This window comes from Colias croceus, chromosome 1, assembly GCF_905220415.1.
Source record: "Colias croceus chromosome 1, ilColCroc2.1".
NCBI lineage: Eukaryota > Metazoa > Arthropoda > Insecta > Lepidoptera > Pieridae > Colias > Colias croceus.
In genome coordinates, this window is record NC_059537.1 from 7,570,869 (window position 1) to 7,593,704 (window position 22,836).

Genomic DNA, 22,836 nt, shown 5'->3' on the forward strand with positions numbered 1-22,836 from the left:
TAACGGTTAATTGCCTTGTACCTTATATGTTGGGAGAGGAGATGACCAAGAATGGGATACATTATTCAAGGGGATCATTTACATCGCAGTGCGGCTGAGACGTGGCGGATCGCGTCTCCTTGTATGTAGACGCTGGCTTGCTCGCCACTTACTGCGCTACACAAAAAACAATTCCATATCGTCCCTCCGAGTCTTTCTTTTTTAATCGAAGTATAGGTAAGCGAATTCCACGAGAAGGTACTTCAAGAAACTGTCCTTGCTTCGCATCGGATAAAAAATGACTGGTAATTATAAGATGCCGAGATAAACCATTAAGTCTCGCAAATACCAAAATCCCGCACTCCTTAAAAGTGTAGTGTATCCGTTGTTTCTTTTTATTACGTCTTTAATTTATAAATACTGTTGTTATCTTTTAAACATATTTATTACAATGGTATTACTTAGACTACTGGCCATTACTTGATTTTAAGAAATGAAGAAAGCATAAAATTGGATAGATTACAGTGCTAGTAGTCGTTACAGCCCTACTTCTACTACACTACACAATAGGTACTAATGGCGCAATAACTTAATAATAGATTATACCTAGAATTATTAGTGTATTTTCGCGTTTTGATATGTTATAAAACATAACTAATTAGAATATTAACTTCGAATATCGATTAAGTGAAATAATTAGTTCAGTATCCAAAAACAGTATGACGTGAGTGAGAGGTGCGCCCTTGTACCGCGGCGCGGTGGTCCTTGCCACAATGTCGTGGTTTTCGGACCCTGTCCACATGCCCGGGCAGTAAACACGAGTGAATGGACAACCTTACATCGAACGAAAATAGATCGACTTCAAAATAATCACTTTTATCAAGGTATTGAAAACTCAAATCCGACCAAATAATTTAATGGGCGGTCGTAAACAATTATAAAACTTTTAATTATTTAACATAAATAGGTCCAACATAATATATTTTGACAATATTTATACCACATCGTAAACCTAACCGATATCACATTTGAAATTCAAATCACGCTGCCATCAATTCAAACTAAATTAACAAAAAATCTCGAAGCGGAGGCTAATATTGCTTAATCTGGGAGAAACACATCTTTTCCGTTCACTTAATATGACCGCAGTTTGTTATCTTTCTTTTACATAGTGTTTTTTAATCCCCTTAATTAAAATCAATGTTCTTTAAGGTTTATTAAGTATCAATTCCAATATACGAACGAAATATATACGTAATACATAATGTGTTTAATAAATCTGAATTATCGACTTTCAATGATAAAGTATTTATTAAAAATATAAACACAACATTAAATTACAGAAAACAATCGAATAAAACGTATCGATAAAAGGTCTTCAAAAACAACTAAAAATATTGGTCACATGTATCCGTATATTATTAAAATGTCGAATGGTATAACGAATCGAGTTAATAAATCGTACATTCATATACTTATATGGTAAAGCTAGCCTTGTTGACGACTGTTTCTCTCAGTCGCACAGATCACTGCTCTGTTCTCTGTCTTTATCGTACTAATAAGCTGCGGCACACACTCATAGCACTAACAGCTCACACACAAACATCACTTTAGTGTGTGTTCAGTGTGTCAATGTGATGAATAAAGAGTTTCTCCGATTTTACGAGTCAATGATTATAGATACCTATCTATGCAAAGTTGTTTAATGATTTTGAAACACTAAAGTGGTCTGACGAAACATTTTAAAATAAAAATATACATATAATGACTAACGTGCATATTTTAATTATTTCATGCTAATAGTTGTACGTTAGAAGCTCGCAGTGTTACTTTAAAATATCTATAATCAATGGGACATGTTTACAGCTTTTGTCATTTTAATTTATAGCGGAATATATCTTAATGTAAAAATTTTGTCACACAGTTATTGCTTTTTAGAGGAAACATATCAATAGACAATACTAAGCACTCAAACATTATAAAATTCAATCAATATTACTTTTTAATAAATATTGCGCAATAAATAAGCATATAAATAAATATCTTTATAATTTCTTAAAGCTTAAAATCTTAACTTGCAGGTGTCCGTAACTCCGTAGGCGGCAACAGCGACCCAGTATCATTATGACTAAGTGTAGATTGAATTGATTACAAATATTTAGGTCTAACGGATGCCTTGTTCATTAAAGGAACTTAGTTTCAGAATATTTGTTACTAAACAATATTAATCTATTATTAGAAGTTACATATCGATCGTCCACAACTTACTTTATGGTTTATGGTAATATAGCAAGGCAATAACAATTAATTACAACTAATATATAATATTATTAAAAAAATAAGTAGTTAAATAGCAATCTCAACGACATCGTATTCGCTATATTGTGGAACCTTAGCAACAATTTATTTCAATCTCATTTGAATAATGTTACGCCATCTGTCCAAAGTTGCCATAGCATTGCTTTTAAAGCTTTTAATAATAATAACACCGTGTGACAAATCCGTGCTGTTTAGAGTAGACGGTTACTGAATTTGACATGTTAAATATAACTTAATTAATAATTACATGCAAATTCTGTGATAGATACAAAAGTGTTATTCACTTTATGAAAACGTAAACTAGTAACTTAAATAACCGAATTTATATAATTAAATATATCCGATATAAAAATACTATGTTTGAATTGTTATTTGCCTTAATGTATATAAATAGCACTTGACACTTGTATTGGTAAATAAAGAACAGAAACTCTTATTTTATGGATGCCTTATACGGCTATTGTTATAGGTATGACCAGATAAAAAGTGTTTAAATGATAATTGAAAATTGCTCTTGTTTTGTATCTTATATTTTTACTTACTTTGTTTTATTAAACGGAAACATTATATATACTTTATACCTATTAATATTTACATTATATATACTGTATATAAATAATATACCTAAATATAATATAACAATCAAAATGTCGAAAATTTATTCACTTACACATTTTATCAGTCCAACTATAACAGCAAATTCTAACAGCAAAGGAATCCCCGACAAAAACACTGGATATCGCTATGAATAATAATTAATGCGTTTATAAAAAGAGTTGGAATTTGAATCTTATTACGAATCTCAAAAGGCTTTATTTTTAAAAGCTTACATGTTCTATAAAGTTAAGATACCTTACAATTTCGGGCCTTAATAAAACCCTATAATGGATTTGCTCCGAGTTTGTGGCTGGCTGTTAACAAAAAAAAGGTATCATCAGAGATTATTCCAGTATTGAAAGCAGACGCAACATGAAAAAAGGTTTTATAATATGAAAAATAAATATTATTTTAAGATCTATTTTCTTGTAATTTGTAAATATTTAATGTACCTATTCAAAATGTTTGGAATATTTAAACTTTATATTGAATAAAGTACATTTTCTTCTAGTTGCACTCTTAGCATAAATATATTAAGAAGTATTATTTCATGTAACTCTAGTGGATATCAAATTTGTCTTCAACTCTTATTACACATTATATCGAATTGATGTTTCGATACATCCAATTCATGACGACGAAAAGAAATTTTATATCCCGTCGAGATTTTTGTCGGACGCTGGCCCGCGTTGCCCTGTGCCCAAACTAACCTCCAATACGTCGATGTGTGCATATATATATATCCGTGTGTGCGACTATCTCCAACCTGCATGATGGGAAGTGAACCCTTTACGTAGGGGAAACCGTTTTTTATTTGCACTCGGACAGCGGCATCAGGTAGAAGGATGATCGTTAATTTTTAAAGGACACACTGAACTTTGTGTTTATATATGTGCAGTCATTATTAACTTTGTCATAATAAAAACGATTTTTACAAGAAATACATGTATGTCAAATTAACATATTATGACATCATCCCATTGAACTTAACAGGAACGAGCCCGTTGATGTCTTTTACTAGCGTGCTACGAAGACAGTTTTAAACTTTTATATGATTCTTTCAACCACATAACTTGACAACACACTTTGATATGATTTTGTCTATGAATAAGCATATAATTCATATGAATAAGAACTACAAAGTATAATTTTAAATCTTCATGTATTAAAATATAATCATTATTAAAACAATCACAAGTATTTGAAAAAAATAACTACTCATCACATATGGTACCCACTCATTAAAGATTTTGTTTTCCAAAGCGAAATAATAACATAAAATAATAATTGGGAAGAAGGCGATGGTAAACTCATCTCGAGGGTTCACCGCAACGAGTGCGAGGTAATAAAATAAGAGAGATGGGGGGAGGGCGCGGAGGGAGGGGGGGGGGGGGCGATCGCTGTCGCCTTCGAGCGGCGCAACGTACGAGCTATAGCGAATTAATCATCAAAATATAAAGTAATATATCCTTCACATGATATAAATACAGTAATATAGCAATTACATTTTGAATTAGTTTTGATTCGTATGTTAGAATGTGTTCGTGAACGTTTAAAAGTTAAGAAATTCAATGTTAGGAACATTGCATGTGACGTGTTATATCAAAACCAATAACAAAACTAGCCGCTAGAAATATTGTTTTATGTCATATTTAATTTATAGCCATATAAATAAATAATTTTGTTCAATTAATAAACGCCGATCCCATGGACCACAGAATAACAAAAAGTCATCATTAAAGCCTTGGAGGCGCGACGGGTGAGGCTGCGCTGCCTCTCGGCGCGGCGTCCTAAACGATTCAACCGAGTTTTTATCACTTACCTACCAATCCATATCGAGATTATTTATTCATTTTAACTAAAAGCTTTTTTATTTTATACTCCCTTATCATTGAAACCTTCGTGGTTCGGATAACCCTATTAGATGGATGCCAATTATGATTCGAGTTATCTTACATACCTATATCCGTATACTTTTGCCTATCTTAACTGCCGTTTTCATGGATGAACTATGAAGTACATAACTTTTCAATTTAGTACCATTTTGTTAAACTTTGAAATTTTAAATAAAGAATTGAATCAAAAAATTTTTTCATTCAGAATATTGAGGAAAACTTAAATTGTAGGTAGGAAATATTTTCCTAATAATGCATTACAGAGAAAATATTTCACACAAAGTAAATAATTTACACTCGTTTTTGTTGATTGAAGAAAATTACGAACATAAATGTCGATTTTTTGTGTTTATACAAACATCAAATAAAATTGTGAATAGAATATTTAACGCTGAATATAAGCAATAAATATCCCAAAGTGTCGTGGTACTACCACAGACTAATAATAATATACTACGTATACAAGTACTACTGTAGTTAGCGACAATACAATGACCCAATGGTTGAAGTAAAATTGATTATCATCTACGTAATAATTAAATATTCCGTGAGTATTTAACATGTGTTTGTGAATGGAAGCGTATCCCCACACGGAACATTACTACGGACATGTAGTATTGTTTAAGATTATACGATCAAATAGCGAAAGATAACAAGCAAGTTTCTTTTGTCTTCACGGAAAGTCAATGTCATTCGACAGAAACGTGTATACCTCACAATCGTAACTTTGATGGTTTGAGCCAAAATTGAATGCCTCTCCTGTGAGAAATTTTCTTGAAAATTCATTTAATATTAATTAATATGATCAATATAATCTTAAACGTTGCTCATTCAAAATTATAACATTATTATAAAATAATTCAACTCGCTGAATATAAAAATTAAAAAAATGATTCATGTGATATTAGTTACATATGTGTAGGGAAATAGATAATTATTATAAACAACTAGTGTTGTTATTATTTTATCAATCTTTCGAATGCGACATACACCGTATCATAAATATTAGTATAAACGTTATAACATCTGCTATAATAATTTTCTAAAATATCAGTCAATATTATCTACTACTGCATAAGTAATAATGTTATATTCTTGAAACATTAAAGACGTACTGATATTTTTTACCACTCCATTGTTAGCCGTGAATATTAGACGCTAACGAAATGTTAATAATCGTATTGATGCTGGCTAGTTGAATAGCTACACAGCATCGAAATGTGATCGGATGGTGCGAGAGTTGGCTCGGACTCGGCAAGTTCAAGGTGAGCACGTCGCTCCACCCACACGCGCCGCTCCTAGTGCTAGCACAACCGTTACACTGAACCTTAACACAGGGCTACATACCATGAACGCTAAATTACTGCTTCGTCTATAGGTACGACTACCTATAAACGATCATTGAGCTGTATCTGAACAAAGTACTCCGCAATGTTAGGAACTTGCAGCGGAATTACAGACGATTCAATTAAAATGCTCAGTTTTTGTTAATATGTTTTCCAACTTAAAATCATCTAGATAATTTTCATTCCATAATTCTTATATATTAGGTAATTAAAGAGACTTGGAGTTATAAAAGTATTTTAAAGTGAAACTTTTATTACATCGTCTCAAACTTTTTGGTCTGTGTAGCGCATGTCGCGTGACGCACGATACGTACGATAATTATCGTACAAATACGATGATTTTTAGTTAAATGTCTATAGTGTGAAAAAAAGTTTATGTAGCAGGTACAAAAAAAATTTCCAAACTAAATAGTTTAAATTGAATAATACCATATCCATACTTCATTATATTTCTATAACAACTGGCAGCCCTAATATAAAGTTTTGTTTATTTAAGTAGGCACTACAGTATACTCACTTCTTCAAACAATCGTCTCTCTAGAATGAGGTGCAAACGTATAAAACGATAAATTAACCACGCGCTAATTCAATATTTCAAAGGGAATTAGTTACTTGGAAATGATAAATGTGTTAAAAAAACTAAATTTTAGAGAATAAATTTTAAATTTCATTTAAATTCAACCAACTTAAATAAAATCTCTCCTATTTAAATATAAGCTTATTTCATTTAAATCTAACCGACTGATTTCCGCAAAAAACTGAAAATCTATTTATGTTGAGAGAGTTCAAATTACCGTAAAATATTGTCATTTAAATTATTTTATAAAATTTTATACGCCATAATCACTCAATGATGAAGCTATCGCATAACTAACTGCAAATAATCTTGCGATGATTCTTTGAATGGGAATGAATTACTAGTCGTATTTAAAACAGAGTCTAAAAAATAACAATATGGGATTTAAATATGTACTAGGAAAATCCTTTATTTTCCTTCTCTGGTTTCTCGTTGCTACACGGACACCCTGCCCATTTCAGAAAGGTTTCATATTATGTAGATCAATATGTAAGTAGATAATATATTAGGCGTTATTTCAAAAGTATTATGCTAGCTTTCTAACAAAAGCTTTCGGTATCGCTCTTAATTATGTCCAAAGCGATACCACAGTATAACATAGGAAATAATATTGTAATACTGTGGCGATACCCTAATTATTTGGTTTATTAACCAAAATTAGAACGAGAATATTCTGCAATAGGTGTTGGAACAGTCAACTAAAAATCAGAACTTTTGATTGAACATATTAAGATGAAAAGAAAGATTTTATGCATACGCTGTACTAAGTAAAAATATAAAGACCAAATTATTATTTCAGGCATAATTTTTGATATCATCAAAAAAACTTACTATTTCTATAAATGTCTATACTTATTAAAGCGGAGCGTCTATCTCGGCGCTTATACCAAATCATTCTAATATGATGAAAATATAAGTATGTACCTTTATTCAATGATCAGTGTGTTTTAATATGATAAAACATTCCTAAAATAATAAAATAAAAGTAAAAAACTTAGTAACATTCATTACCTTGGTATAGTGATGACTTGTCCTAATTCATCAGCAAGAACTAATACGGTGCCTTGACCTGGAGCTCCAACTACTACTGAGACGCCTCCATCGACTAGTTGTCCACTACCGCTAACTAGCTGCCCATCTTCCAGCTGCCCACTTATCATTTCTACCCGCTTCTGATCCGGTGTCGTAGTATAAATAACAGTCTCTTTGTCGTCTTCGTATATGAGATCTATGGGGGTCTTTTCATCGATTGATTCCATTCCCTGGTCGTAAACATCAGGCTGAACAGGAACTTTACTATCTGGGGCATATGCGGCCAGCTCGTGTGGTGAGTGGCGGTACGAGTGTGCCTCTGGCGGATAGCCGTCATCGGAGTCCATTTCTACTTTGTGCGGATAGTAGTCGTGAGCGGGCTGGACTGGCGTCATGGTGGCGAGGACGGCGTGAGCCGGGGCTGGCGATCGCGGCGCGGAAGGCGGAGAGGCGGCGGCCCTGGGGGTGCGGGCTCGCTCGTCGCAGGCCACTGGCTGGGGCGACGCGGACATGTCGCCGCGCTGCTCGCACGTTGCAGTGACGTTTTTGTGCAGGCGGAGGCGCCACTCAAGAGCGCCCCGCTCAACACTGAATTTCCCAAACTTTGATTTCTGAAATAAAGACCCCATCAGTAATATCCTGCTGTAACATATTATTTATTTTTGTTAAAGGTGAATGTCGTGCTCGTTTGCTTCAAGTTTTTAATACATAACTGTCAGTTCGAAGTCTTTCGATGTTTTTCGAAGTTCAAAAACTAAAAATGAAAGTAAATGACAACAAACAATTCAAAACAAAGCACGAAGATCAGCTGATTCGAGTCCAGTTAGAACAGAACAAGTATTAAGTGGCACCTGACCGGCCCGAACTCGTTCAGGAACTACGTTGCCCTGGCGCTCAGAAAAGCACCACCAAACGGTACAAACTGGAAAGACTATAACATATCCACGTGGTTGTCGAACTTGTTATAGGAGAACAATAACATGAGAGAGATTTTATAACGACAGTTTCCAATTAAACTTTTTAATAAAAGCATATTAGTTTAAGAGGGTTGTTATATTCCATGTAAAACCAGTACGAAACATTTAATGACCTATATTTAATAAAACTGATGTTTCTCTCAAGCATTCAAAAAATTCAAACTTTTCTTACACACGCTATGGAAGCTTTCTCGTTGTATATTACAGAGGCTGTGAGGGCCGTGGAGGGTGTAAGAGAGACAAAAACATAAGCCTTAATAGCGTAGGTACTGAACGCAAGATAAACAAGGACAGATATATATTTAAAACAAAATAAATGGTCAAGATTATATCTGACCAATGTTGAAATTCGATATCTCTTTACATGAAATTTTATTGTCATGCATATCTTAGTTAATTTAAGCACGTGAAACGGAAAAATAATGTAACGAATACAATTTCGACGAACATAATGAAATACAATTTCAATCTGGAGTGTTTAGATCATAATAAAAACCTGCTTTAAATTTCAGTATCATATTATAAATATGTATATACTATTTGCTATCGTTGATTGTGTATCAATATTTAATTGCCTTGAAACATTCTTTGGTCTCATATAAACGTTGTCTCTCGGCAGGAGTAGGAAAAATAAAAGTACAAAAAGGCTTCGCCGCGAAGCTGGAACGTCGAAGTGTACGCGCGCACACAAAGACGTGCAAAGATCGTTGAATGCATATAGCTACACACAATAAGAAATAATCGCACGTAAGTAACTCGCACAAAGATTTACCTCACTGGTACTACCTTTTATCCCGGGAATCATTTAAGGTTTCTCATTAAATATCGGATGTTTATTCCAAAAAGAGCAAAGTAACCATCGGCAGTGCTAAATAGAATATGCTTTCGCTCTCAAAGCAGAGAGACTGTCACAAACAAAGAGACCAATTGGAGGTCAAGTTTCCTGAAAAGGATAACAATCATCACGACATGAGCACTGGCAGAAAATATAAACGAGCACGACATTGCACTGGCACTAATGTCGGGGGCGGTAGCGAGAATCCTGGCGCAAACCGTCACGCACGCGCGTCAAACTAGTCTCGTGACGTCACAGCCCGCCCGGCAAAATTACAAAACCGGCCGGGCGGCTCAGCCGAGTGCGCCAACAGGCAACAAGCAGCGCGGTGCAGTGAGGAACGCGCAGTCGACCGACCCCGACGCGCCACCGGAGTATCACATACCGTGGGCGGCGTCACGACGCTGCGGGCGGCGCGGGCCGGTGCGCGGGCGCGGGTACTCGAGCACACAGCGAGCGGCGCTTCGGAGCGCGGGCGCAGGTGCTCTGAGCGCAACAGCCTCCGCGCGCCGGCGCCGCCGCCCTCCTCGCTCCCCCGCACTGCCCGCGCTCTCGCACGCACCAAAACGACGAATTCATCTTCCGCTTATACTAGAACCCCCTACCCTATTCGCCCAGGGTGAAATTGAAATTCTAATTAGACTTTCCTACACCTAGTATGCCAAATTCTAAATACATTATTCAAATAGGTTAAAGAAGAATTAAAATATATCAATTATCAAAGTTATAGTAAATATGTTTACAGCTTTACATGACTTGCAATTTTAATATTTTAAATAAACTAAAACTAAATTTTTCAAAGCCTTAAAAATGAACATGTTGCCTTTAATAATTATTAAACTAAAAAATAAATTTGTACCACCAACTGTCCGAAGATAGCCCGAGGCGATGAATGCCTCCGCTTCCACAGGTCATTACAAAATTCGCGTTCAAAAGCTTAAATTTCTCAACTTGGCGCGTCTTATTAAACTTTCTTTATGTAGTTTAAATTTCAGGATAAAATATAAGCACGGTACAATATAAGTAACACGGTAAGGTAAGTAACACGGTAAAATATAATATAAGCATATACTTACTTAGGTACGGTCAATACAATATCTAGCATTGAAAGTCAAAAGATAGAATTGGTAATTTTAGATTATTCTAACCACTTTGTCACTTTTAGTAATTTAGTAAAATTAACAAAATTGAATTTTATATGCAACCGAAAGTTCGAAAAGACTTTATTATTTTGTATAACTTTGTAGAGACGGAGAAACTGTTTAATCTTCTAATAAATCTATACTAATATTATAAATGCGAAAGTAAAGAAGTACATGTAAGAAAGACAGACAGACAGACAAACAGACAGAGTGTCTGTCTGTCTGTCTGTCTGTCTGTTACTCAATCACGCCTAAACTACTGAACCAATTTTCATGAAATTTGGTATGGAGATATTTTGATACCCGAGAAAGGACATAGGCTACTTTTTATCCCGGGAAAATGACGCAATCCCGGAAATCCCACCTGAACGGGAACTATGCGGATTTTTCTTTGACTGCGCGGGCGAAGCCGCGGGCGGAAACCTAGTATATTATAAAGGCGAAAGTTTGTATGGATGTATGGATGTATGGATGTTTGTTACTCTTTCACGTAAAAACTACTGAACCGATTACAATGAAATTTAGCACACATATAGAGGGTAACTTGGATTAACACCTAGGATAGTTTTTATCCCGGAAATCCCACGGGAACGGGAACTATGCGGGTTTTTCTTTGCAAATGCGGGCGAAGCCGCGGGCGGAAATCTAGTATTAAATACCTAAATCTAATCTTGAATGATCAGTATAAAAAAAAAAAAAAACTTTTACATTGACAAACAGCGTGAACAATATTATTAAAAATTATGGTTGATTTGCACCTGGGATTTGCACCCTTCAAAAACTCCATTCTTCAATTACCTACATAGGTATATTTTATCCATAAAAATAGGATAAGCATTTCTGCACGCTCGACATTTCATTATAGGTACATTAATGTTATGATAGGTACATCTTTTATAAGGTACCTACGTAGATTAAATTTAGTTTTATAAATATTGAACCTTCATTTTGCAAACCTTTCATGATGTACCCAATGTCTCTCTCATGAGTCGTGACTAATACGAATCGATTGACACCACTTACAAAAATATACAATAAGCCATTTTAGGCTTTTACGTGTGCCAAAGAATAATATGCTGTATGCATAGGTACATAATATTATCTACATATTAAATACACTCGAATAACATAACTCTCCTTTTGTCATAGTTAAGTAAATAAGGAACTTCCGATTGCATAAAAGTTAAATTAAAAAAGTTTAATACCTACACCTAAAAAAAAAGCACTGACTCTCGGAAATATAAGATCATTAGGTAATTATAATTTTACCATGCCTATTTGGAACACTCTAATTATAAATGTTATATCAACATATTAAATAAAAAATTAAAGAAATTAGAAAATACAGGGCTTATTGAAAGAATAAATTACAATAAGTAAAATTATGTCTGATAAAAACATCAATTTATCACTATCACTACATAGTTTATAGCAAAGTCGCTTTCTCTGTCCCTATAAAAGGTCTAATACATAGTCATACATAGGGAATGCTAAAATCTATAAAACTACGATGCATCGATGCATCAAAATGAATTTCTGTTCTGTTTTTATAAATACACACATCAAGTATCAACAAAGTCCTTAAATACGGCTCAACAACTTTACGAACACTTCCAAAGAACACAGGACCTCATACCGCAATAAGACATTCGTATTCAATTTCAAGTAAAAATTACCGACATTTTTAGATCTATGTCTGTGGTAAAATAATGTAAATGCTGACAACACTGATTTTTTGGAAAAAAATGGCCAATTTTAGTCAAAAATTATATTTTTCTGACAAGAAATGAAAATCCTTATTATCCAAGTTTCCACCTTGGTGAGAAAAATTAATATTTTAATGAAATATAAAAAAAAAAATCATAAAATGTTTTAATTGTATATTAAAGACCTTAAAATGAGCTAAGTATAATTCTTCCATTTACAATATCACAAAATTCTCTATAGATTTTGAGATATTTGATGCAATACCAAATATCCCTAGAATTTGTTGATGTATAAATATCATAGAGATCTATCTGTGATCTGTGATTAATATAGAGTGATTTAAGAGGAAGGTTTAGTATAAAATTAATTAGGTTTTAGACAAAGCGAAGCCGCGGGCAGAAAGCTAGTGCCTACCTACAATATAATATAGTTCTGCTGGAACCTTAGCTTGAACATAAACATTGCAAGTGTGATACACTATTTGTATAAATCTGAGATTTTTTCCTCTTTGGAAACCGGACCCCGTTGGAAATCTTTTTTTTTTTCATTCCTTTATTAACAATTTTCGTTGGTGCGAAATGTAACGCAAAAACTTATTGTCAAAACTACCTACCTACTTAGACTTATAAATTTAAAGTCTTTTGAATTAAATACATACTTACTTATATACATTTTAAATTTTCAACGCGATTTATTTTTTTAAATAATCTTGTCGACGTTTCGAACGCTTTGCAGCGTGAGTTCGAGTGGTAACAACAAGATTTTGAAGTGTCCATTAGAGCACTTTCTGGCAGTTGGTATTGCTCTAGATGTAGACAGAGAAGCATATAATTTTCATTTAATTGTATATTTATTCGATCTAACTCAAAAACAAAAATCACAGAATTATTTAAAATAGGTACTTACATAGTCACAGCATTAAATTTTGTGGGGCACTATTATCTATATACTTAATATTATAGGTATATGTATATCATCATTATCATCATCATCATCAGTCCGTATTATACGGTCTGGAAATTTTCGATGGGCCCTGGAGGGAAAGTAAAGAAATTCAAAAAAAAAATTTTTTTTTTAATATGATTTTTGAAAATTCACTTCCTTGACGGGAAAGAGACCTAACTAAAAATTAAAATTTCTTATTTATTACGTCGAATTGACATTAATAATGTTAAAGATTTGATGATTGTTAATTTCTCGTAAAAATATTTGCTCTTAGAAGTAGAATTATAATGAAATCGAACATTTTTATTGTATCATCAACGACATGTAAAATTGTAAACAAAGAAAATTTCTAATTTCATCAACACTATTCTAGACCTAATAAATTGTTCAAAATCAGACCTTTCGTTCTGGATAAATTAATTATTTTTCTTCTGAAATTACAGATAATAATTATTAGAAGTAAGTAAAACAAATAATTAATAAGACAAAATATGTATATAGGTATTTAATTGAATTTTAAAATGCCCGCAAAAATGTTTAGTAATCTTCACTTTCAAAATTCAATTAATTAGAAACGTCTAAAAAAAATGTGCATTGAATTATTATTATTTAGTTATTACCAATGAAAGTATTTTAGAAATTGTCTTTATAAAACCCATATTGTGTAAGTTCCATACTGTAGGTAGTAGATTGAATATTTTACGGAGAATATGGTGTAGTACAATAGTACAATACTAGTTTAGACCTATTTGTGTCGATTTGAAGAATGAAATTACTTTTTTTTTTATTTGTTCCCGCCCGAACCTCCGACATATCGATTTTCAAATTCGAGGTGCTCACCGCTGATCTTTAAAGAATTATATTATATACTCATTCGCGAATTTTGTTATTTTTTTTAACCCTCGATAACACGCATAACTAGTTAGCCACCTCCAAAAATATTTTATTCAAATAAAATGTAGCAGGTCTATCGCTGTATTAAATTTTATCAAAATATGTTTGCTTGTATGTTTGTACTGGTTTGTACCCAGTAATTCAAACTTTGTACACTTGTCAGGGATCGGTGCCAATCTTGCCTCTTGGTGCCAATACAATAATCTTAGACAATAATTATAACACGTTTTGATTAGCTTGACCTGTCACAGAAAAAAATGCTGAGTTTGAATCAAATCTGTCCATTGGGTCATCCCAATGGACAGATTTGATTCAAATCTTCAAACTTTACACACTTCAAGGATCTCAGACAATACAATAAACTATATTTTCAACTATATTTGTTACTATTCTAGTTACCTACTGTTTTATTACATGTATAGAAGACAACACAGGCTACATCTACACTAGAATAAGACGTATTATAAAGAGGAAATACTTATTTGATTATTTGTTTGAATTCAATACGTATAGGGTCCGAAACTGCTGGATCATTAATAAATTCTTTTACTATTAGAATTCCTCGTTATCTATTCCTAATGAACTTAGGCTTTATTATGATGTTTTTATCCTGGGTCGGGAAATTAAATCATCAGCATAGTTCCTGTTACTGGGTCTCAAACTATAGGTATTAGGTTTCCATCTTAGATCATTACTTAATGATCTAAGGTACCAAATTTAGATAAGTTTGATAGTTAGATTAGACGTATAATAATTAATTGTTAAGATCGTGTCATTTTTAACCGACTTCAAAAAAAGGAGGAGGTTATCAATTCGGCCGGTATGTTTTTTTTTATGTATGTACACCGATTACTCCGAGGTTTCTGAACCGATTTACGTGATTCTTTTTTTGTTCGATGCGGGATGGTGTCGAATTGGTCCCATAAAATTTTTATTCGGATAGGCCCAGTAGTTTTTATTTTATGAGCATTTTTGTCTGTATTTGTAAATGTTGCAAGTGCAAGTTTAAAGTCGGTTGTTTTTAACGCAGTTATCACTTGTGCTTACAGAATTTTATTTTTTTTTTTTTTTTTTTTATTGGTAATAGGGAAGCGCTTGACCACAATCTCGCCTGATGTTAAGCTGAGATACGGTCTAAGATGGAACGCGCTTCCCTAGAAGGTACCTGTTCACTCTACGCTTGAAGACCCCCATATTGTACTCGTCGGGGAACACAGACTCAGGAAGCATGTTCCAGTCCCTCGCGGTTCGGATAAAGAATGTGGAACCGAACCGCTTAGTCCGGGTACATGGAACGTCCACCATATGGCGATGCCTAGAATCTGTGCGCCTCGACGATCGATGGAAGAACGGGGATGGCGGAACGAGATCGTGCAGTTCCGCAGCGCACTCTCCAAAGTGTATCCGATAGAAGACCGATAAGCTGGCCACTCTGCGGCGGTGACCGAGGCTCTGGAGCTTTTTGCCTACTAGGTCATTGTCGTTTATGAGCCTCTTGGCACGCCTCTCTATCGCCTCAAGCGCCTCCAGCTGGTACTTGGCGGAACCGTCCCAGAGGTGAGAACAGTATTCCATGCACGATCGGACTTGTGCTTGATAAAGGTTGAGCAACTGTCCCGGGCTGAAATACTGTCTCACCTTCGCCAGAATTCCAAGCTTTTTTGAGGCTACTTGGGCTTTAGATTCAATGAAGGAACCAAAGTTCAGAGTAGGCGTTAAGGTGATACCAAGAAGCTCGAGGTGGTTAGTTATCGGCACGGACACACCTTGGAAATTCGGAGTCAGGTGGAATGGACTCCGTTTAGCGGAGAACAGACACGCCTGGGTCTTAGACGCATTGAACTTGACCAGATTGGCATCGCCCCAGTCGGAGACCGCCTGTAAGGACAAGTTCATGCGATCGACCATCGCCTCCCGTAGAGACTGAATTTGTGCCGTACTGGCTCGCGCGCTGGATACATATCTCTCCACAACAGTGCTATCGTCTGCGTACCCATAGATACCGGGTTTCAGCAGATCGTTGATGTGTAGCAGGAAGAGTGTTGCGGAGAGAACTGATCCCTGAGGGACTCCGGCATTTATAGCCATTTGGTCGGACGAGCAGCCGTCGACGACTACCCGAAGCGACCGGTCTCTCAGAAAATCTGAGATCCAGGCGCAGAGACCAGCAGGCAGACCGTAGGATGGAAGCTTGCCAATAAGACTATCATGCCAGACCCTATCGAAGGCCTTCGAGATATCAAGGGAGACAGCAAGTGCTTCACCATGATTCTCGATGGCCTCGCTCCAGATGTAGGTGGCGTACGCTAGAAGATCCCCAGTGGACCGGTTTCGGCGGAACCCGTATTGTCGGTCGCTGAGGAGGTCGTTCGCTTCTAGGTGTGCCAGGAGCCGGCTGTTCAGTACACGTTCCATAGTCTTACAGAGTATGGACGTGACTGATATTGGCCTGTAGTTGGAAGGATCGGCACGACTGCCTTTTTTGGGCACAGGCTGCACGTTGGCAAGTTTCCATGATTTTGGTACTATTCCAGTCGTCAGCGAAAGGCGAAAGAGGCGTGTCAAAACAGGAGCAAGTTCAGGCGCACAGGTTTTAAGAACTATGGCTGGAATTCCATCAGGGCCACTGGCTTTATTCACGTCAAGATTCCGCAGCGTTTTAAGAACCTCCGTCTGACGGATGCGAATTTCCGGCATTTTCGCCTCGCATCCAGGTAGACTGGGAGGTTTTGCGCTTGCGGGATCCAGACGAGAATTTTCCGCAAATAGAGTAGCAAATAGGTTCGCTTTCTCTACGGCGGTGTGAGCCAGCGTCCCGTCAGGTTTCAGCAGTGGAGGAAGTGAGGGGCGGCAGAAATTCGATTCAACCGACTTTGCCAGGGACCAAAACGCTTTACTACCGGAGGGGTAAGAAGCCAGTTTGTTCCCTATACGGCTAACGTGGTCAAATCGAGCTTTCCGTAGAGCCTTCTTGCAGGACTTGGCAGCCCGGTTAAAGGCTTTCTTCTTTTCAGATACATCCCTCGCTTTGCGGTGTCGAGCGTCAACCCAAGCCAGATACGCCTCTTGCTTTAGCGCTTCAGCGCGTCTGCAATCGGCTCTGAACCAGGGCTGAGCTTTGCCGGACATGGCTACGTCGGAGAATGGAATAAAGTACTCCATTCCCTGTCGCAACACATCAGTCACAGCATCCGCGCAGGTCGAAGGGTCTTCAGAAGAAAAGCAGACAGGCCGCCAAGGATATGATGCAAAAAAGGAACGCATCTCATCCCAATCTGCTGACTTGTATTGCCACACGCGCCGAGAGCCCTTAGGACTGGGATCGGGCGGCGAGTAGACAGATACAGATTTCACCAGACAGTGATCGGAGCTGCCAAGCGGCGAGGAAATCGCTACCGAGTAACGGTCTGGATCTGTTGTCAGCAGAAGGTCCAAGCAATTGGCTGTATGGCTCTCAACATCAGGAACCCGCGTCGCTCCTTGAACCAGCTGGGTGAGATTCAATGCTATAGCAAGTTTACGCATCTCTCTCCCAGCGAGGTCAGTGCACTGGTATGGGTATAGCCACTCCTGGTGGTGGGCATTAAAATCCCCCAGTAACACAAGCTGAGCGGAAGGGTATTTGTGCTGAGCAGCGTCCGCCGCCTCACTTAGGTACTCTGTGAGCCTGATCGTCTCCTGGTCTCCACTGTGCGCTCGGTAGACACATGCATAGAGAAGTTTCTCTGGGCCTGTGTCCACCAGCATCCATAGTACGGAAAAATGGGGGTCTTCAAGATACCGGAGACGCCGACAACAGATGTCGTCTCGGACGTACGCGCACACACCTGACCGAGCTTTAAAATTGTGCTCCAGGGTGTAGCCGGGATAGGATAGGTACGCCAAGTCAGACGGACATCTTATCTGCGTCTCCGTGAGGAACAAGATACAGGGTTTATGAGTCTCTAGGTGGAAGTGGACTGCAGCGAGATTTGAGTGGAGACCTCTGATATTGGTGAGGTCCACTTTCAGCGAGAGGGAGTGCTGCCGCTGTGCAACGTTACTTCTGTATCTTGCCTTTTTCATGTGTTTTTAGAGGAGAGTGAAGAAGGTGAGAAGACGGTAGTGAATCGAGGCGCTTTACAATTGGACCTGAGACACACACTTAGAAGCCGCAATGACGGGGACTAGTCTGGAGACTGCGGGGACGCCCGAGCCCCCCCAAGTTGTCCATAGGGCCCTCTCATCCGGTCGCCAACCGGCACTATGGCGCAACTTGGGATTTTTCGCTGGTTGGCGGGGCAGCCTTTCACATGTGGCTAGCACGCTACTTGGGCCCCCTACTGACCAGCGGTCGGCCAGCGGTGCACCGTGCCTCGGATCCCGCTACCCTCCATGACTAGCCACCGGAAGCAGCAACGACAGTGTGCGTCAAATCGTCTTGATTGTAAGAGCGCAACTGATTCGACCCGTCTTCACTAATTTAATAATATTATATTATAATTTTAATATTATAATTTAATACTATTTTAGACCATCGTTGATCGTTGTAAGTATCGTGACGTGAATGGCATGAAGAAACATAGGTGTAATATTATTAGCATACATATTTACTTAATCAATCAATAATTACACACTAATTTAACAAATACTTATGTATTTAACACGGTCGCCTGAATTACCCCAATGCGCCTTACCAATTTCACAGTGTAAATAATGTTTTTTCCGATGTAATCAAAGAAAATAATAAAGACGTGTGAACAATGGTTCGCGTCGACACTCCTAAATAAGCGACAAATGTTCATGCCCGAACCCTTCAAAAAATATATAAGTGGTTGAGTTACTTTCCTAATTTTGTAATTAGATTTTATTTCATAATAATTCATCACATAATTCCTTATTAGTTAATTCCATAATCTTATCCTAAGTTCATATCATTCAAAAGAAGTTTATTTTTACATGGCAAGACATGGATTGAAAATTGGCGCCACGACGTGTTTGCTGTCAAATTTAAAAAATGTAATGTTGGCAACCTTTTTGTTGGCAACATAATCTTTCCCTTTCTTTGATCGTTCTTTTGACTTTTTCTCGTTGAAATCAGGTGAAGTTTAAAATAAGACCAAGAATAACTTTTACAGGGTAATTATCGTATTTTATTACAATCTACACGTAAAGAACGAAAGTATTGTAATAAAGAAGTCTTGAGATATTTTTTAATATTTCTTTAATTTAACTTAATTCTAACCTCACTTGCCCAAAAGTTTCAACAACTAATTATTTATGACCTTGAATGACTTTCTTCTTACTGAAAATGATAGTCTTTTTATACACAAAACTATTTCAGCTAGCTTCAGAAATATGTAATATGATATAAAGTAGATAATTTTAGATACCTATGTAACTTGACTAAACATTACACTTTTTTCAGAAGATGTCTGCTTTAATGTTTGAAAAGGTCTGGCTCGACAAAAATGTTTATAACGATGCTGAGAAAAAATATTATGAATCCCTAAACAAGGTAAATACAATTTTTAACCTATAAATAAGAAAAACAACTGTTGATACTTTAATTCGTCAAAAATTCATACCGAAAAGTCATGATTAATTAATATAAAACTACCGTTATTGTTTTTTATCTTTAGAGCCAAAGTAATCCACTAGCGGTGGCAGGGTCATCACTAGCTAGTGAAGTAGCAAAAGCAAGACAACACATTAAAAACTCTCTTGAATGTGTAAGTAAATTGTGTGCACATTAAAGAGTTGCATGTAAAAGTAGAAGTAGCACTAGTTCTTTTTTTTTATATACCTAGTTGTTGAAGATAATTGTTGATATGTCTGATTCGTGAACATAAATTCATAAGATTATAAAATTGCAGATGGACAATGTGGCGTCATTAGCTGGTGTGCCCAACACAGAAATACAAAGCAAGTTGAATAAACTAGAACTTGAAAATTCAGATTTAAAGAAGGCATTAGATGATTTACGCAAGTTAGTTATCAGTCTTCAGGCCCGAGTAGACAGTATTGAATCTACAGGTGGAGCAAAATCACAAGCAGCAGCACCAAAAGTAAGAGAACAGTTACTTTAATAACCAAATTTTCTACAATATATTTTCTATTAAACTCAATAACTTTAAATTTTCAAATATGTTATCATTAAATATTATACAGTAAAGCCTGTTTAAGACGATATCCCAGGGACTCAACCAAAAATACCCAGTTAACCCTAACGGCCAACACATATTACCTATTAAACGGGATGACGATTGTATTGAGCGTTAAAGAATGTATGAAAACTTGTCTCAAGTTGCAGGGACTGATGCAAAATGGCTTATCAAATAAATAATGAAATCGTATTAAGCATGATCGTCTTAAACGGATTCTACTGTATATTCCAGTTCTTATTATGACTAAAATATTAATTAATATGTGATGTTTATGCTTCATTTGTGCCCAATTTCACCAACAGTCTCCTAAGAAAGGGTTCCATAGTTTAAGGGACCCTTCAAATCACTACCTAACATAACGATTTAGGTGACACTTATCTGTCGGTGAAAGCAAATTTTACATTAGGTATCCCCTAAATTGACTTAGGTGACACTTAAATTTTACGGGTTGTTGGTGAAAATGGGCATAAAACCTATATTTTAATATTTGTCACTTAAATGTTAAGGTACAAGCACAAGCTAAGGAAGATCAAGAGTCAGATGATGGGGTTGACTTATTTGGATCAGATGATGAAGAAGAAAATGCTGAGGCTGCAAAACTCAGAGAAGAAAGGCTGGCAGCTTATAATGCCAAAAAATCTAAAAGTAAGAAAAAAGAATATCTTAGCATAAATGAATGAGATTTGATAAACTAGCTTTAACTGATATTTAAAAAATAATTAAATTAAATGTAACCATGTTTACATTTGTATAGTTAAATCATTCATGAGTCGTTTTGCAGAAGTTAAGTGGCAAACACATGCACTGAATAAAATACATAACATAAAGATTGCAAATCTCTGAGTTTAGTAACTAACATTGTGACACGAAATTTTTTTATATAAACAGATGTTAAATGTATCACTCTTCTAATTTCAGAACCTGTTCTCATTGCAAAGTCTAATATAATTTTGGATGTTAAACCTTGGGATGATGAAACTGACATGAAAGCTATGGAAGAAGCTGTAAGGAAGATTGAAACAGATGGCCTTCTTTGGGGAGCTGCTAAACTTGTGCCCTTGGCGTTTGGCATTCACAAACTCCAAATTTCATGTGTTGTAGAAGACGATAAAGTGTCTGTTGACTGGCTGACAGAGGAAATTGAAAAAATTGAAGACTTTGTGAGTTTTTTTTTTCTTTTTGTAAATAACTAGGTGTTATCTAAATATTATGTAATATTAATACCTGAGATAAGACTATTCAACCAAGTTAACAAACAACTGTTTTAAGAAATCAGTATAGATAAAAGTTGATTACATTTCATATCCATTTTTCATTAAAAATATTCTGAAATTTCAACAATGCACCTTAAAAACATTAAATAGTGATATTTTATTTAGTCTTTATTGGACTTATAAAAAAGAGTGAGAAAAATTATGAATCAATTACTTACAGATAGCTAAAATAAGTACAATAGGTGATCTTATTGCTTTGAGTGATTTCTTCCAGACAACCTTTGATTCAATAGAGGAATATATTCCCCATTTACTATTTTATTTTAAGAGAAAATTTTACTATTTTCATATAATATGTAACTTAATACTTTTCTCTTTCCAGGTACAAAGTGTTGATATTGCTGCTTTTAACAAAGTTTAAATTATTGTTAAACATTTAATAAACTGATATTATTTTGTATGACTGCCTTTTTCTTACATTATTACAGTTGTTACATTTATTAATAACAACTAGATACAGAGATACACGACCAGGGACAAAAAGTGTCCATGCCTACTTTGTAAATCCGACCTTATTTCATACTATAAAGGTTACAATTATTTTGGTGTATATTGAACAGCTAGCTTCGGCTGTTACTTTTGGGATGTTTTATGAATACACCTAAACATTTATATTGTTTTCGTCTGCGCCACGAAAGGTATCCAGTAGGCGCGGCGCAGTTGTTTAGCAGACCATAGTCCGGATGATGGTGTGGGAAATGTGAATTCTCTAACTCGTTCAAACTTTTTGTAGTGCTACTGATGAAGGATTTCATACATATAATAAACCAGATCGCATTAATGTTTGTGAAAGTAAAGCTAGTATACACAAATACGCTACTTCTTTAAAAAAAAAACAAGATGGAGTAACTTTCTACAGTAATTTTCCGATTTTCAAAAATTCGTAGCTCATAAACTAAGTTTCCTAAAAATGAAATTTCAGATTTAAGTTGCATAGGAGTCATAGGACAATAGCTAAGCACAAAAAAAATTACGACTCTCAAATCGACGCCCTATGATACAGTTAGCCGTACAATTTTTTTTTTTTTTGTTTACTAAATTATCACTACATAGTATAAAACAAAGTCGCTTTCTCTGTCCCTTTGTATGCTTAAATCTTTAAAACTACGCAACGGATTTTTATGCGGTTTTTTTAATAGCTATAGTGATTCAAGAGGAAGGTTTAATATAT

General features: G+C 35.8%; 2 protein-coding genes across 8 annotated transcripts in view; one reads left to right on the forward strand and one right to left on the reverse strand.

Annotated features, from left to right (window-relative positions):
* LOC123698730 (protein grainyhead) overlaps nt 1-9,984 on the reverse strand; it is a 99,837-nt gene extending 89,853 nt beyond the window's left edge. For 3 of the 4 annotated variants that reach the window (XM_045635173.1, XM_045648997.1, XM_045655417.1), the window contains exons 1-2: nt 9,495-9,542; nt 7,725-8,356 (exon numbers count right to left, since the gene is read on the reverse strand). In XM_045635173.1, coding sequence (XP_045491129.1) covers nt 7,725-8,356; nt 9,495-9,527 — 665 coding nt within the window. In that variant the 5' untranslated portion in view covers nt 9,528-9,542. Of the gene's footprint in view, nt 1-7,724; nt 8,357-9,494; nt 9,543-9,942 lie in introns of those variants that run through there. The other variant, XM_045654703.1, reaches the window with a different exon arrangement.
* Nucleotides 9,985-19,214: 9,230 nt separating this feature from the next.
* LOC123691082 (probable elongation factor 1-delta) lies at nt 19,215-22,065 on the forward strand. Of its 4 annotated transcripts, none has more exons than XM_045635322.1 (7): nt 19,215-19,363; nt 19,656-19,742; nt 19,867-19,956; nt 20,101-20,292; nt 20,898-21,036; nt 21,310-21,551; nt 21,988-22,065. In XM_045635322.1, the coding sequence occupies exons 2-7, from the start codon at nt 19,656-19,658 to the stop codon at nt 22,024-22,026; spliced, it is 789 nt and encodes a 262-aa protein (XP_045491278.1). In that variant the 5' UTR covers nt 19,215-19,363; the 3' UTR covers nt 22,027-22,065. The 4 variants fall into 4 exon arrangements, with proteins under 4 accessions (XP_045491278.1, XP_045491295.1, XP_045491270.1 ...); XM_045635314.1 differs by having other exon boundaries at nt 19,232-19,363; nt 19,653-19,742; XM_045635339.1 differs by lacking the exon at nt 19,867-19,956.
* Nucleotides 22,066-22,836: the final 771 nt, after the last annotated feature.